Source organism: Entelurus aequoreus, linkage group LG28, assembly GCF_033978785.1.
Source record: "Entelurus aequoreus isolate RoL-2023_Sb linkage group LG28, RoL_Eaeq_v1.1, whole genome shotgun sequence".
Classification (NCBI taxonomy): domain Eukaryota; kingdom Metazoa; phylum Chordata; class Actinopteri; order Syngnathiformes; family Syngnathidae; genus Entelurus; species Entelurus aequoreus.
In genome coordinates, this window is record NC_084758.1 from 15994482 (window position 1) to 16012075 (window position 17594).

General features: G+C 39.8%; 1 protein-coding gene across 3 annotated transcripts; it reads right to left on the reverse strand.

The window, feature by feature from the left end:
• Window positions 1–4: 4 nt before the first annotated feature.
• Window positions 5–17387, reverse strand: LOC133645121 (gastrula zinc finger protein XlCGF8.2DB-like). Of its 3 annotated transcripts, XM_062039942.1 has the most exons (4): window positions 16863–17376; window positions 13996–14164; window positions 2002–2196; window positions 5–1911 (listed from the first exon to the last, which is right to left on the reverse strand). In XM_062039942.1, the coding sequence occupies exons 3-4, from the start codon at window positions 2144–2146 to the stop codon at window positions 1025–1027; spliced, it is 1032 nt and encodes a 343-aa protein (XP_061895926.1). In that variant the 5' UTR covers window positions 2147–2196; window positions 13996–14164; window positions 16863–17376; the 3' UTR covers window positions 5–1024. The 3 variants fall into 3 exon arrangements, with proteins under 3 accessions (XP_061895926.1, XP_061895925.1, XP_061895924.1); XM_062039941.1 differs by having other exon boundaries at window positions 6–2196; window positions 17289–17387; XM_062039940.1 differs by having other exon boundaries at window positions 6–2196; window positions 16863–17377.
• Window positions 17388–17594: the final 207 nt, after the last annotated feature.

Below are 17594 nucleotides of genomic sequence, written 5' to 3' on the forward strand. Positions count from 1 at the left end.
ACAACAAAATATATACTCAATAAATATTGACTACATTTATTGTACCCAACTTTTGGTGAAGCATACATTACATATTGTACAAAGGACTGGGGACATACATATAAAACAATCACAAAACAATATTCATATCACAAAAGAGAGTAATCAAGAGAATTACTAGAATGGATTATTGAGAACCAACAAATAATTAAGAAAAGTGCTCATTTCAAAAGTAAACGATCTTGTATAAAACACAACTTCTCAAATGATGAATTGAGTAAATAAGATGCTTCCAGAACTGGTCCAGAAGACGTTTCAGATGTGAACCAGTAAATATTTACTAAGAAATGTTTGTGCATTCAAAAGCAAAGGTATGAAAAAAATATAAAATATATGTATCATATAAATGAGTTCATCTATGGAATCATTTGCAAATAGAAATTAAATTATGTGACAATTTCGAAAGCTTATATAAAAGCACTCGTATGGATAAGCACAAAAGTTAATTATACATCTCTATATACACATAAAATATTTTTTTATTTTATGTAACATTTTCAGTCAAATTGTTCTGTACATTTTTAAATAAAATGAAAAAATGACATATATTAATGACTGAAATAAAGGCACATCTTAAAATATCGAACCCATAGATTCTCAAACTGTGGTACGCCTAATAATCCCTTCATCATTATTTTCCTGTATTCAAACACTGTTACTGTTCAAACTGTAATGTTACAGTGGCCAAAAATATTAAATATAATTGTTAAATAAAATGTCTGCCTTGTTTGGAAGGAATACTTAAGCCTACTATGCTGCTTTAATTTAATGTTGGTCATTATGGTGGTACATGGAGAGCCAAGTGTTTTCTGAGGTGGTACTTGGTGAAAAATGTTTGGAAAAACCTCTGATCTAATCTATAAGAGGTAAAAGTATATGAACAAGATTGTGTTACACAAACAATGATGTCTTACATGTTATGTGTGCTGATGTTGGAGAGTCAGCGTTAACAAAAAGTTGACAGTTTATTGAAAATCCTGGAGCTTCATTGGCTGCTGCTGTTCTCACCAGCACACTTGTGTTTCCTACACTGGTACTTATAAGCGAAACTTTCATTACACACACTGCAACTAAACACTTTCTCACCGGTGTGTATTCTCATGTGTTTTACAAGTGTTGATCGGTCAGCAAAGCTTTTGTTGCAGATTGAACAGGAATCCGTTTTTTCACTATTGTGTTTTCTCATGTGTACTTTCAAATGTTGACTTTGTACTAAGCCTTGACCGCAGATTTGACAGGTAAAAGGTTTTTCTCCAGTGTGTATTCTCATGTGTACTTTCAATTGTTGACTTTGCGAAAAAGCTTTACCGCAGATTAAGCAGTTAAACGGTTTTTCTCCAGTGTGTATTCTCATGTGTACTTTCAAACTGGGACTTTTTATAAAGCTTTTACCACAGATTGAACAAGAGAAAGGTTTTTCTCCGGTGTGTTTTCTCATGTGTAAGTTTAAATAATGTCTTTGTACAAAACCTTTGCCACAGATTGAACAAGTATAAGGTTTTTCTCCAGTGTGTGTTCGCATGTGCACTTTCAATTGTTGTCTTTGTACAAAACCTTTACCGCAGATTGCACAGGTAAATGGCTTTTCTCCAGTGTGTATTCTCATGTGGTCTTTCAACACATGTTTTACAGCAAAACCTTTACCGCAGAATGAACAGGAAAAAGGTTTTTCTCCAGTGTGTATTCTTGTGTGTACTTTTAGATCACTACGGTATTTAAAGGCTTTGCCACAGAAAGAGCATTTTAAGTGTGTGTTGTCAGTGTGGCATGTTTTATCAGCATCAGAGTCTTCATCATCAATGTCGTCACTATCTGATAGTGGAGCGAAGATCTTGTCGACTTGTGATCCTCCACAGTGGTCTCCATCAGCTTCTGTTGTCATGTGTTGAGTTGAGCTGCTTGGAAGCTCCGCCTCTCTAGTCTCCTCACTTTCACCTTTAATCTTATTCAATTCAATCTTACCAATCACTGGGAACTCCTCCAACACTTCAAGCCGCTCTCCCACCAGACTGATGCGGTGTTCCTCCTCTTCATCTTTAATGTGAGGGGGCTGTGGCGCTTCCTCCGCCTCTTTAACGTAGGGGGTTTGTGGCTCCTCCTGCTCCATTCTAAAGCTCCACTCGTGCTGCTCAGGGAGAGGATGTTCTTCACAGACGCCTGCAGGACACAAGAAGACAAACACATGCTTTAGAAACGTTCAGATTTGCTCAGCCACATGAGGCATTCAGTACATTCACATACATGTACCAAAGAAAACCAAGTTATTGTATGAACTGGCCTAAAATCTCAGTGGGGGACAAACACTCTGCTCTTTACAACATTATTTACAGGGAAAGAACAAGTCAGGGCGGGGGGACTTTTTACTGCTCTACCCACTACGGCGTGGCGTAGTGGGTAGAGCAACCGTGCCAGAAACCTGAGGGTTGCAGGTTCGCTCCCCGCCTCTTACCATCTAAAAAATCGCTGCCGTTGTGTCCTTGGGCAGGACACTTCACCCTTTGCCCCCGGTGCCGCTCACACCGGTGAAATGAATGATGAATGATAGGTGGTGGTCGGAGGGGCCGTAGGCGCAAATTGCAGCCACGCTTCCGTCAGTCTACCCCAGGGCAGCTGTGGCTACGAAAGTAACTTACCACCACCAGGTGTGAATGAATGATGGGTTCAGAAAAACATGTAAAGCGACTTTGGGTACTTAGAAAAGCGCTATATAAATCCCAGGTATTATTATTATTATTACTCAGGATGGGAAAATCTATATTTGTATATATTATTTAATAAAGCATTCATAACAAAAACATTTTAAAAATGGGTTACAAAGGCTCCTAATTTTAACGCTGACATATGCAGTAACATATTACATCATTTCCAGTGGTATTATTTTCTCAAAACTATAATTAATCTACTTGCTAATTTACGGTTAATATCTGGTTACTTTTTGTGGTAACACGTTCTATCTACACTTCTGTTAAAATGTTAAAAGCACTTATTCTTCTGTTGTATGTAGGGCTGGGCGATATATCGAATATACTCGATATAAATATATATACACTACCGTTCGAAAGTTTGGGGTCACATTGAAATGTCCTTATTTTTGAAAGAAAAGCACTGTACTTTTTAATGAAGATAACTTTAAACTAGTCTTAAATTTAAAGAAATACACTCTATACATTGCTAATGTGGTAAATGACTATTCTAGCTGCAAATGTCTGGTTTTTGGTGCAATATCTACATAGGTGTATGAGGCCCATTTCCAGCAACTATCACTCCAGTGTTCTAATGGTACAATGTGTTTGCTCATTGGCTCAGAAGGCTAATTGATGATTAGAAAACCCTTGTGCAATCATGTTCACACATCTGAAAACAGTTTAGCTCGTTACAGAAGCTACAAAACTGACCTTCCTTTGAGCAGATTGAGTTTCTGGAGCATCACATTTGTGGGGTCAATTAAACGCTCAAAATGGCCAGAAAAAGAGAACTTCCATCTGAAACTCGACAGTCTATTCTTGTTCTTAGAAATGAAGGCTATTCCACAAAATTGTTTGGGTGACCCCAAACTTTTGAATGGTAGTGTATATATATATTTTGTATATCGCTGGTTTGTCATTGTGCGATGTAGAAAATGACTATTTCGTGAGTATTCAAGTATACGTTCTCACGCAGTTGCTTTTAGCTGCGGGCATTACACTACATGCTTTTCTCACTCTTTCTTGTCTCTCCTTCTCACAGAGACATAAAACAAGCGCACCTTGTTACATATGTCACATGCTGTCGCGCGTGCAACGTCATACGCCCTCGCCGAGCAGAGAGGTAGCGGCATGGATAAAGTTAGCTGTGGTGCTAGCGGAGCAGTACGAGTGGTAATACGAGAAAAAGAACGATGCGAATCTGGTAACAAATGGAGGAAGAATAATTAATTCCCAGGCAGCACGGTGGAACAGGGGTTAGTGCATGTGCCTCACAATACGAAGGTCTTGAGTAGTCCTGAGTTAAATCCCGATCTTTCTGTGTGGAGTTTGCATGTTCTCCCCGTGACTGCGTGGGTTCCCTCCGGGTACTCCGGCTTCCTCCCACCTCCAAAGACATGCACCTGGGGATAGGTTGATTGGCCCTAGTGTGTGAATGTGAGTGTGAATGTTGTCTGTCTATCTGTGTTGGCCCTGTGATGAGGTGGCGACTTGTCCAGGGTGTACCGCACCTACCGCCCGAATGCAGCTGAGATAGGCTCCAGCACCCCCCGCAATCCCAAAAGGGACAAGCGGTAGAAAATGGATGGAATTAATTTCCATGAAAAACAGCACGGGGTCCATCGTGTAGCGGTGGTTTGGCTTCAAGCGGGAAGATGTTGAACAGACAACCGTAATATGTCAAGTATGCGGCAAAAGTGTTGCTACTAAAAGTAGCAGCACTACTAATTTGTAGCATCATTTGAAAAGTCACTCGCTAGAGAATAAAAAGTGCTTGAAACTCCGCATGTCAACATCTCCGGCCGGTGCCAACATCTGTATTATAATCCTTGAACAAAGTAAGAGTGAAACTCATGTGAATAATCACTGAATGGAGAACTGGGGGTGGGATTAAATAAATGATCTTCTTCCCACTCCCTTTCAGGCAAAACTGGACAATCATGCATTACATACTATACATTACCTTTTGCACTATATTAATTTATATTATGTGTTGTCAATTTTGTACTTTTTTATGTCATTGCCTGAAATAAATAAATACATGAATAAATTACATGAATGTTTGTGCCACTGCTTAATAACTGATTAATAAATACAGTTTTGGTCAATTGACTTGGTTGTGATTTCCCTTTCTGCATGAAAGTTTAAAATGAGAATATATTAATGCAGTATGAACTATAATTTTTTAATGTAGACACATAGAATCATCATACTGGTGTGATTATATGCATCAAGTGTTAATTCAAGGCTAAGGCGAAATATCGAGATATATATCGTGTATCGTGACATGGCCTAAAAATGTCGAGATATTAATAAAAGGCCGTATCACCCAGCCCTAGTTGTATGGATATTTTATAAAGTAGTTACAGGCGCAGTATTGGTCATACCAAAGTGGATACTGATACTTCATATTTTCAAAATCATTGAATGTTTCAATTTTCTAAACACAACTATAATCTAACCAAAACAGGATGGTGGTGTAAAACTATAAATTAAATATTTAAATTATTTCCCACTATTAGCCTTGTTTTAAATTCTTTCATTTTAGCTCAAGTCCTCATGTGTCCGGGTACTTGTTTCCTGAGTTTGCAAACAAAAATGACAAAAGATTTCGGTAATTAAAAAAATACCAACTTAACCACACTAGTACTAAAAATATAATGCTACCATACTTATCATTACTGTCCATATTCATATCGATCCACCCATCTTTGTTTACATTCAAGAGCTCTAGCTTCTGGTTAGCTGTTAGAATATCCTCCGTGCAAGAAACGTAGTTCATTTGTCGCTATGGAGGCAAGGATGGCTGATTTAGAAGTGGCTTTGCACTTCGTAGGGACGTTAGCTCGCTAGCTTGAATGCTACAGTGCGTTGAGGACGCGTTTGTTTGCTTGTCGCCGTCAAATTTGCGGGCACAGCTAGAACGTTTCATCAACATTTTTTATCACGGAAGCAATAAAAGCTCTATCGTCTGACAAATTTATATCGTCTATATTGCGCAGCCCTACCGTTTACAGCAGTGTTATTCAACTGGCGGTCCGGCGGCCAAATTGGACCATGAAATGATCTCATTGCAAAGAAACAAGCCCAGGTCTCCCACTATTTCAGCGTTACAGTAAGTTGTATTTTTCACGCACTTATTTTTGCTGTATTTATCTGGCACAAGTGGAAAGCCGGTGCCTGAAAATAATGCCTACATTAAACCGGTCCGTGGTGCAAAAAAGGTTGGGGGACCCCTGGTTTACAGTGTCTGTGTTGTGTTATCGGTATATTGTGATAATCCATGTTGATGACACACTGGAGCGTCTTCGCTGGCAGCTAATGTCCTTCCACAGTGCAAAGTCCCTTTTAAGTCAGTCCTCGTCTCCATGGTGACAAATATAATACGTTTCTTACAAGAATCATTATTACAAGATGGCGCCAGCGCGTATCGGCCGCAGTCTGCCTGCTCTGCTTGAACTATTTATTGCTGCTTTGCTTTGTATTTTGTGCCAAAATATTAGACTTAGACTTCCTTTTATTTTCATTCAATTTTGAACTTTACAGTACAGATAAGAACAACATTTCATTGCATTAGCTCATGGTAGAGCAGGATAAAAAAGCAATGAGGTGCAGATATAAATAAATAGATTACTGTACAGATAAATATATTGCACTTTTGCATATGCATCCACGTTTATGGATTTATGTTATATTGTCTTTATATTCCAGCGAGTTAATCCGTTTCTGGGGGGGAATTGAGGGGATTCTTTTGATGCATTCAAGAGTCTTATGGCCTGAGGGAAGAAGCTGTTACAGAACCTGGAGGTTCTGCTACAGAGGCCGCAGAACCACTTTCTAGAGTGCAGCAGTGAAAACAGTCCTTTATGGGGGTCGGAGGAGTCTTTACAGATTTTCTGAGCCCTGGTCAGGCAGCGGCTTTTTACGATATCCTGGATAGGAGAAAGAGGAGTCCTGATGATTTTTTCCGCCGTCCTCACCACTCTCTGCAGAGACTTCCAGTCTGAGGCATTGCAGGCTCCAGTCCAGACAAAAATGCAGTTGGTTTGCAATGGCTTAATACTGTTCGACCGCCAGGCACTTGTCGATCTAAATCGACTGTATGAGATGTGCCAGAATCAACACTTTGGGGATCAGGCGTCTAAAATGCCTTCCTACCGAGCCTCGGTACCTGCCTACCTGCTACGCTCACCTGTCCTGCGGAGGAAGCGGGCCAAAAACAGGGGGAGACACAGAGGTCTTCTGGCAAAAATCAAGGCGTACTGGAAGTCTCATGCTGGGACTGCTCCTGTCCTCTCCACCCGAATACCCGGAAACACACAGATTGCGGTGGTGGATCCAGCCCGTGAGCCCTGCGCGTCTGGCCACCTGCCTCCATCATCTACCGCTGGCAGCGCCGCTGCACGGACGCCTATCCCGACATCGCTGTGTGGACCACGGATGCCTCCGGCCGCTGTGCCGCAACTCTCCTTTGGCTAGCGAGGCAACAACTCTACGCCTGTGCCTGCAAAATGCCAGGTTGATAGCTAACAAAACACATCTCCCGAGCGACCTATTCGTGTCCCGCGAGTTGGATTTTATGTGCCTCATGGAAACTTGGCAACGGGAGAACGAGTACTTTTTTCTGTGCTTGGGACCCCTCGGCTTACTCGCCGAGGCGGCGGCTTGGTCTTTGTTTACGGGACTCTTTCTGCTGCAGACTGATGGACACGAACCCGTAAAAGTCATTCGAGCTTCAGACGTGCAAGGTTGGAAAGAAACACTCTTTTTACTTTGTTTTTAAATATACCGACCGCCTGGTCCTGCTTAGGGATGATACTCGAAACCGGTTTTCCCGGTTGTTCAATAAGTTGCTGGAAATGGGCCTCTATACACCTATGTAGATATTGCACCAAAAACCAGACATTTGCAGCTAGAATAGTCATTTACCACATTAGCAATATATAGAGTGTATTTCTTTAAAGTTAAGACTAGTTTAAAGTTATTTTTATTGAAAAGTACAGTGCTTTTCCTTCAAAAATAAGGACATTTCAATGTGACCCCAAACTTTTGAACGGTAGTGTATGTCCTCCCTTGGAAAATGTGTACACTACTCCAGTGTACACATGGTCTTCCTTTACTCCCGTCAGCCTACAGGATGTTCAGGTTTTAGTGGGCAAGATGAAACCCACATCGAGCCCTGTGGACATTGTTCCTACTCCACTGTTCTTAAATGTTTTTGATGTTGGTCCTTGGGTGGTGAAATTGATAAACCTTTCACTTCAGTCTGTCTCAATCCCCAGCTTTTTTAAACATGCTGTGGTGAATCCAATTCTTACAAAACCTAATCTTGATCCGGGGGAGCCTATAAATTACTGGCCGATATCAAAACTTCCCTTAACGTCAAAAATTATTGAAAAAATGGTAGCTAAGCAGCTAACCTCATTTTTGGAACAGCATGATTTTTATGATAAATACCAATCTAGCTTTAGGTTATTTCACTCCACCAAAAACTGCTCTTTTCAAAGTTTCCAGTGACGTGATAATGACCGCCGACTCTGGTTTTGGTTTTACTCCATTTGACACCTGCCTTTGATACTGTGGATAACACAGTATATTGATAGATCGCCTCAAATCTGAGATGGGGTTTTCTGGTTCTGTTCTCCAGTGGTTTACATCTTATATCAGTGTTTTACAACCTTTTTTGAGCCAAGGCACATTTTTTTCATTGAAAAAATACGGAGGCACACCATCAGCAGAAACGTTAAAAAATAAAACTCCACCAGGTTGTCTTTTCCATTTTAGTTTGTTGTTGTTTTCCTGTGTGTAGTGCTTTAGTTCCTGTCTTACCCTGTTATTTTGGTGGCTCTTCCTGTTTTGTTTTCCCGTAGCAGCTTCACACCTTCCTTTGAGTGCTATTGTCTGACCTTGGCAAACAAGACATTTTAGTTGTGCAGACCATATCATTCTTTGTGGGGACATTGTTCATTGTCATTAAGCTATTGACAGTGATTTTAAATTGGACCGTCAGATTGGCACAGTGGTGAAAGCCAGCTTTTTTTATTTACGTCAGCTGGCCAAGGTTAAAAACCTTCTTTCAAGGCAACAGTTTGAGACAGTAATCCATACCTTTATCACATCTCGGCTGGATTACTGTAACTCTTTGTATTTTGGAATTAATCAATCCTCCCTCTCACGTCTGCAGCTGGTTCAAAATGCAGCTGCCCGACTTTTAACTAACACAAGAAAAAGAGAGCACAATACTCCTGTTTTAGCCTCCCTCCACTGGCTGCCTGTGTCTTTTAGAGTCCATTTAAAAATTATTTTATTCGTTTTTAAATCCTTACGTGGTCTTGCCCCACCTTACCTCTCTGAGCTGCCCCACCTCTATGCCCCCATCCGGTCCCTCAGGTCAGCTGATCAGCTGCTCCTGGAGGTATGCAAGCTCAGAGGGGACAGAGCCTTCTCTGTTGTGGGTCCCAAACTCTGGAATGATCTCCCTCTCCATGTGAGACAGGCCGCTTCTTTGGCTACTTTTAAGACCCTTCTTAAAACCCATTTTTATTTACTGGCTTTTAACCCAGCAGGAGACTTTAAACTGTTTTTAACTTTTTTAACTGTTTTTATCTAACAAATTGTTCTTAAGATAGATTGTATTTGCTTTTTCAATGTGTATTTTACCTCTGTTTTAAATGTTATTTTTTAGTCTGTCCTTTGCCTGTATTTCTTTGTGGTGTACAACCCTTTGTTCAACTGTGGTTGTTTTTAAAGGGCTTTATAAATTAAGTTGGTATGGTATGGTATGGTACACTGATAGATCACCTCAAATCTGAGATGGGGTTTTCTGGTTCTGTTCTCCAGTGGTTTACTTCTTATATCAGTGTTTTTCAACCTTTTTTGAGCCAAGGCACATTTTTTTCATTGAAAAAATACAGAGGCACACCACCAGCAGAAACGTTAAAAAATGAAACTCCACCAGGTTGTCTTTTTTTTTAGTTCGTTGTGGTTTTCCTGTGTGTAGTGCTTTAGTTCCTGTCTTGCCCTGTTATTTTGGTGGCTCTTCTTGTTTTGTTAATGTTTTCCTGTAGCAGCTTCACGCCTTCCTTTGAGTGCTATTGTCTGACCTTGGCAAACAAGACTATTTCAGTTGTGCAGACAATATCTTTCTTTGTGGGGACATTGTTGATTTTCATTACCGTATTTTCCGCACCATAAGCCGCACCTAAAAAACACAATTTTTCTCAAAAGCTGACAGTGCGGCTAATAACCCGGTGCGCCTTATATATGGATTAATATTAATATTTATTTTCATAAAGTTTAGGTCTCGCAACTACGGTAAACAGCCGCCATCTTTTTTCCCCGTAGAAGAGGAAGCGCTTCTTCCTCTACGGTAAGCAACCGCCCCCATAGAAGAGGAAGCGCTTCTTCTACTGTAAGCAACCGCCAAGGTGAGCACCCACCCCCGTAGAAGAAGAATCGCGCGGATATTACGTTTCATTTCATTTGTGTGTTTCTGTAAAGACCACAAAATGGCTCCTACTAAGAGACACGCATACAAGGTTCCACTGACTTTTGATATTCATGTGAACCGCACTGTGGATACAACTGGAGCACGTACGGTGAATATTCGCACCACAGGGAATGAGAAGTCGTCCTTCACTGTGGTTAGCTTGCCATGCTAACGGCCAGAAACTTCCACCCACGGTGATATTCAAAAGGAAGACCTTGCCAAAAGAGAACTTTCCAGCCGGCGTCATCATAAAAGCTAACTCGAAGGGATGGATGGATGAAGAAAAAATGAGCGAGGAGACCGGGTGACTTTTTTCACGCAGCTCCGTCCCTGTTGATCTATGACTGCATGCGCGTCCACATCACAGATGGTGTCAAAAAACAAGTGAAGCACACCGAAGAAGAAGAATTCGAGGGATTTGTGGATGAGTAATAACTTCAGAAAGTGAGCTTTAAATGTTTATTTTGTGTGTTGTGTGACATTAACGTATGAGCAACGTTGAGTTATTGATGTTGCTATTGCTCTGCACTATTTTGAGTGTTACTATTTTTGTAATTGCAATTTTGCACATTACATTTTGGGAGTGAACAGAGTTGTTAGAACGCTGGGTTGTAATATATTATTAAAGTTTGACTGACCTATCTGACTGTTTTTTTGACATTCCCTTTAGCGTAGCGTAGGTGCGGCTAATAACACGGGGCGGCTAATAGGTAAACAAAGTTTTGAAATATGCCATTCATTGAAGGTGCGGCTTATAACACGGGGCGGCTTATGGTGCGGAAAATACGGTAAGTTAAAGTTCCAATGATTGTCTCACATACACTAGGTGTGGGGAAATGTGTCCTCTGCATTTGACCCATCTCCTTGTTCACCCCCTGGGAGGTGAGGGGAGCAGTGGGCAGCAGGGGTGGCCGCGCCCGGGAATCATTTTTGGTGATTTTGGTTTTGGTGACTTACATGTCATGTACGGACACACACTAAGTCCTTGCTGTCGTCCAGCATTCTGTTTTTGTTTACTTTGTAGCCAGTTCAGTTTTACTTTCATTTTGCATAGCCATCCCTATGCTTCTGTGCCTTTTCCTAGCGGGACTTGCCCTTTGTTAATTTTTGGTTTAAGCGTAACATACCTTTTTACCTGCACGCTGTCTCCCGCTGTGCTCTGCATATTGGGATCACAACAAACCATTCTCGACGCGTTCCGACTTCTACAAAGCAATGAACTACCTGCTGCCACCTACTGATATGGAGTATTACATGGTTACCCTGCCGAGTTTTACACAGCACAGACACTAGACAACGGCACATTATTTGCAGATTATAATTATTGATTTGCAAATACTATTTTTTGGACCAATTAGGTGAAGTTGCATAATTTCCCACGGCACACCAGACAATAAAACAAAGCCGGGGCACAGTGGTTGAAAAACACTTTCTTATATACATGGAATAACTTTTAATGTTGCTTTTAATTATATAATGTCCAATTTGCCCAACCTGTCTTGTGGTGTGGCCTGTTTTATTTGTGTGGTATATGATGCCGCTTGGGAGGTAGATCAGTGGTTTTAAAAATGTTTCTTATCATTTCTATGCAGATGATATTCAACTGTTATGCTCCTTCAATGATTCAGTTTATCTTTTTATCTGAGTTCTTGGAGTGCGTATCCTGTATTAAAAACTGGTTGTCCTCAAATTTCCTCCAGATAAATTCTAACAAAACGGAAACTGATAATTGCTTCGGATAAAAAGATCCCCCTGATCAAGAACTCCCTTGGTGCTTTGGGTGCATCTGTTAAAAGCAGCCTCAGAAACCTTGGGGTTGTGTTTGATCAGTCAATGTCTTTAGAGGGTCACTGCCGTCAACTGACCAAAAACGTTTTTTATCATCTCAGAAATATTGCTAAAGTGACAAATTTGTTGTCAATTGGATCTCGAAATGATCATTCGTGCGTTCATTTCGTCTCGTATCGACTATTGCAATTCTCTTTTCTCTCTTTTCAACAAGTCAACGCTAAAGAGACTTCAGACTGTACAAAATGCGGCAGCCAGACTTTTGACCGGTGCACCCAGAACAGCCCATATCACCCCCATTTTATCCAGTCTTCATTGGCTTCCAGTTAAATTCCGCATTGACTTTAAGATTTTAGTCCTGACATTTCGTGCATTGCAGTACATCACTGACTTGCTATGCCCCTACTACTGAGGTGAAGAGAGCCATGACAGACAAACAAACAAACTTTTCTATAAAACTAAAATAACAGTCTTCGGTAATCCAACAGAAAATCACTTCAGTCATCTCTCTTCACCTCAGTCAGGTAACTGTTTTTCCACCGGTGTTTTGTCGCGAGTTATCGCGAGATTTCGGAACGAGATTTGTAGCGTGGTGAGATTTGGACACAGCTCGCAAAAAACAGCGATCTCCAGCTAAAGGTAGAGACATACGTTAATTTCTCCTTTCTAGTATGTTGTCGGACACTCATTGTAACTATCTGAGCCTGTCAGTGTGAAAAAAATGCATGTTTATAGGCCGAATTTTGACGAGAGCCAGTTGCCCTGTGTACGAGCGTTAGCTGGGCTGGAGGCTGCCTGCCCTGCTCAATACTGGCGCGACCTCAAAAAATGTTTTATCCAGCACTCACATATACAGAAAAAATTATGAAAACAGGGCCCAGGTTGAAAAAAACCGAAGTTTCCCTTTCAGCCTCCGGTCTTCAGGCCAGGGTCTTCTTAAGATCCCAAAACCTTGTTTTATACCCGTGGAGACCTGGCATTCCAGGCTATAACTCCCAGACTCTGGAACAACTTGCACCAGTCCCTCCGTGATCTTGACTGTGTTGAAACTTTTAAGAAACATTTGAAAACTTCTCTTTTTAATAAAGATTTTAGTTAATGCACCTTTTAACTATCAATTTTAATCCACTTTGTGTCCTTTTTATGATGTTGGCCCTGTTGTTTTAATTGAATTGTTTTACTTCACCTATGTTTTGTTCAGCGCTTTGTGAATGTATCTGTGAAAAGTGCTTTATAAATAAAATGTACTTAATTACTTACTGGAGGACGAGGAATAATTAAACATTCTACACTACACCCCATAGGAGGATATGCTAACCCCAAGCTAGAGCTCTTGAATGTAAACAAAGCTTGGCAGATCGATACAAATGTCGATACCAAGTATAATCTACATGCACAGGTGTTTCAGCATCATTTGACACGGACTTGTCCAGAATTTTTGACTTTTTCATCATTTTTCCATTCCCTTTTACCACAATGTTTACAAACTGTCCTCCACGATGGCTTGAGTGGTGACATTGGTGAAATTTTTTTGTTTCTGTTCACTGTCATCAATCACACATTAAGTTATTTGTTCTACAGCCAAAAATGGTTGAACGTGCACTTACCATCTGACACAAATGACTCTGCTTTGCTGTGGGCTTCCGTAATACCTGCCGCGAGCTCAACTCTGCTGTAAACATACACAGCACTGCACACTCGTCTTCCTCCATAAATTCTGACCAGGCTGTACAGCTAATTAGTTTAAGCCTTTATTTTGAAATAAAAATATTTAAAGACCTTTCAAGGACATATTTATTACCTTCTACGACATTTTGATAGGAATTGTGAGGCCTTAAATTCAAATGATTAGATTTAAGACTTTAAGTCTATGACCATGAACTGATGAAGCCTACTTGGATGAGAGGCCAAATGTCTTCTAAGACAAACTGAACAGTCCAGTTGTGATCGATTGAATGCCTTGAGAATAAAATGATATCTGGATATTCTGCTTACTTGGACTTTGATGAAGCTGTGAGGACTCAGGTTCGTCTTTATGTTCTTCAGTTTTGACAGAGACAACGGTAAATGGAAACTTAGTGAGATCAGTCTCCTCCTGCCCGAGAAGACCCCCTCTCTCCTCAGTGATCCACAGTTCCTTCTCTTCCTATAAGGTGGTGGTGCTCTAGAAAGTGGTACAGTGAGTAAAAAAAACAGGTTTGGAAATTTGTAAAGCCTTTATAAGTACGAGCCAGCATTGATCGAGGCATTCTTAACTTTACACTAACTGGTGTAAAGTGAGTAACCATTTTTTCCTGTATACATGTCGGCCTATTACATCTAAACCTTATCTCCAACCTTAACAATAACCTAGTAATGGCACTAGTCCTTAACTTAAATATAACCTCTAAAGGCCTTAGTGGCCACATGCGTGGACAGCACCTTTTAGCTCTTATTACCAAAATTGTGTACACTACTGAATTGGGGTCTTATGCCGACATATGGACACTTATACTGCTTTCTGGTGGTGTCAGAAGAGTATAACATACAATGGAATTTGGAAAAAAAGTGCATAAATAAAAATTAGCAAGTCACTACACATGAAGTACACGTTTGTTACTTATGGACTAAGTACATCATATAAAAATATTATTTTTAGTTTTTATTCTAATTAGGGTCCAGTAAGCCCAAATGGCAAAGAGAAATAAAAAAAAAATCATGTAAACAGCTTGGGCCTTAAGAGGATAAAGGAAATAAAAACAATGCTCATTCGTAAACTACTTCAAAACATTCATACTATGTTTTTGTCATCACACAAAAAGGAACTCTTTCCAAAACATGTCTTACTGTATGGTGTTTTCCCATCATCAATTACTTTTTAGAGCACAGGCCCCACATTCACTTGGAGACGATCTACGGCACACTGAAGTTAAGTCAGTCACCTTCCATCCATCCATTTTACACCGCTTGTCCCTTTTGGGGTGGCGGGGGGTGCTGGAGCCTATCCCAGTTGCACATGGGCGGAAGGTGGGTTACACCCTGGACAGTAGGGGTGTGGAAAAAAATCGATTCGAATTCGAATCGCGATTCTCACGTTGTGCGATTCAGAATCGATTCTCATTTTTAAATTCATTTTAATTAATCAATCCAACAAAACAATACACAGCAATACCATAACAGTGCAATCCAATTCCAAAACCAAACCCAGCAACACTCAGAACTGTAATAAACAGAGCAATTGAGAGGAGACACAAACACGACACAGAACAAACCAAAAATAGTGAAACAAAAATGAGTATTATCGACAACAGTATCAATATTAGTTACAATTTCAACATAGCAGTGATTAAAAATCCCTCATTGACATTATCATTAGACATTTATAAAAAAAAAAAAAAAAGAACAATAGTGGCTTACCCTTGCATCGCATCTCATAAGCTTGACAACACACTGTGTGCAATATTTTCACAAAGATAAAATGAGTCATATTTTTGGTTCATTTAATAGTTAAAACAAATTTACATTATTGCAATTGGTTGATAAAACATTGTCCTTTACAATTATAAAAGCTTTTTACAAAAATCTACTACTCTGCTTGCATGTCAGCAGACTGGGGTAGATCCTGCTGAAATCCTATGTATTGAATGAATAGAGCAGGGGTCACCAACGCGGTGCCCGCGGGCACCAGGTAGCCCGTAAGGACCAGATGAGTAGCCCGCTGGCCTGTTCTAAAAATAGCTCAAATAGCAGCACTTACCAGTGAGCTGCCTCTATTTTTTAAATTGTATTTATTTACTAGCAAGCTGGTCTCGCTTTGCTCGACATTTTTAATTCTAAGAGAGACAAAACTCAAATAGAATTTGAAAATCCAAGAAAATATTTTAAAGACTTGGTCTTCACTAACTGACAAAGAAACATATAACAGATTTGGTGTCCAGTTCAAAGTGTGGCATGATTTATTTAAAAATTTGAGAGTTGACTTTTGTATTTTACATGAGTTATTATTTGTACAAACATGGTTCAAAGTAATTCATGATTTTTTAAAAAATGTTAGTGGCTAGCTAGTTAAAATGGTATTGTGATTTCACAAGACTGTCTTAGAAGTGATCATTTGAAAATGTTCAATTTGAAAAATGTGCACTTAGAGAAAATATAAAAATAAAGTGTTGCATATTGATATTTATCTGTTTCTATATATATTTATTGTGAGAAATCATTATGATCAGTGTTTCCACAAAGATAAATATCATTAATTATTAATAATAACGTAAAGTTAAAGGTAAATTGAGCAAATTGGCTATTTCTGGCAATTTATTTAAGTGTGTATCAAACTGGTAGCCCTTCGCATTAATCAGTACCCAAGAAGTAGCTCTTGGTTTCAAAAAGGTTGGTGACCCCTGGAATAGAGAATCTTTTTGAAACGGGAAAATGTCGTTTTTGAATAGAGAATCGCGTTGAATAAAAAAAAAATCGATTTTGAATCGAATCGTGACCCCAAGAATCGATATTGAATCGAATCGTGGGACACCCAAAGATTCGCAGCCCTACTGGACAGTCACCTTCATGTTCTTTTAATAAATCCAGGGCTGACTCATTTCATTATTGACAGATGATTGATAATAAATGTTTACTTTCAGTTATTGATGCATGTAGGTCAGAATCGGGAGGTCAAATTAGTCAGACAAATATTAACTATACTGATTACAATGTGAAATACATTTTCTGACTGTGTGAGTTTTGTGTAAACAATGTTGATACACATTGTTACAAAGTGAGAGGAACATCAAACTGTCATAAATAGTGTGTCTCTGAAACCGTGTATCTGAAAATAATGTAATAATCCAAATCAACAAGTAAAGATGAGAGAGTAAGAGTAAACAAACCTGTTCTGTGTCAGACTAATTGATGTATCTTGAAAACAGAGTTAACTAGTTGATGTTGTCGGGCCTTGTCCTCTTTTGTTGGAGAAAAGTTCCTCCTATTTTGCCGTCGTTCTTTCACAATATCACAACACTTTACACGCAACGCACACCTGATATCTGCTTAGCGATGTGCTGAGAACCAGTTCCGTGTTTTTACGCCGTGCATGGATGTGCAAATATATGTCGTCGCTTTGTTAGCAGCTAACGAGCTAAGCTAACTAGTTAGCTTAAGGCTTAAGACAAGCTAGCAAGCACGAGAAGCGTCACAGTGCGCTCAGTCTAATGTACAAACAGTTATTGTTTACTCTATTAAACGAAATATATATGTGTGAATGTACAGACTAATTCCAAATACAGTACATATAATAGCCAGTGGCTACGTCTAACCCTTCTCCGTCAAACGCCATTTTGCTTTTTCCTCTTCCTTCTTCTTCTTCTTCTTCTTTCAATTTCCAGCAGACGAGTATAACATTTCAGGCGTATTGCTGCCCTCCACAGGTACTTAAAGGCCTACTGAAATGAATTTTTTTTTATTTAAACGGGAATAGCAGATCCATTCTATGTGTCCTACTTGATCATTTTGCGATATTGCCATATTTTTGCTGAAAGGATTTAGTATAGAACAACGTCGATAAAGTTCGCAACTTTTGGTCTCTGATAAAAAAAACCTTGCCCCTACCGGAAGTAGCGTGA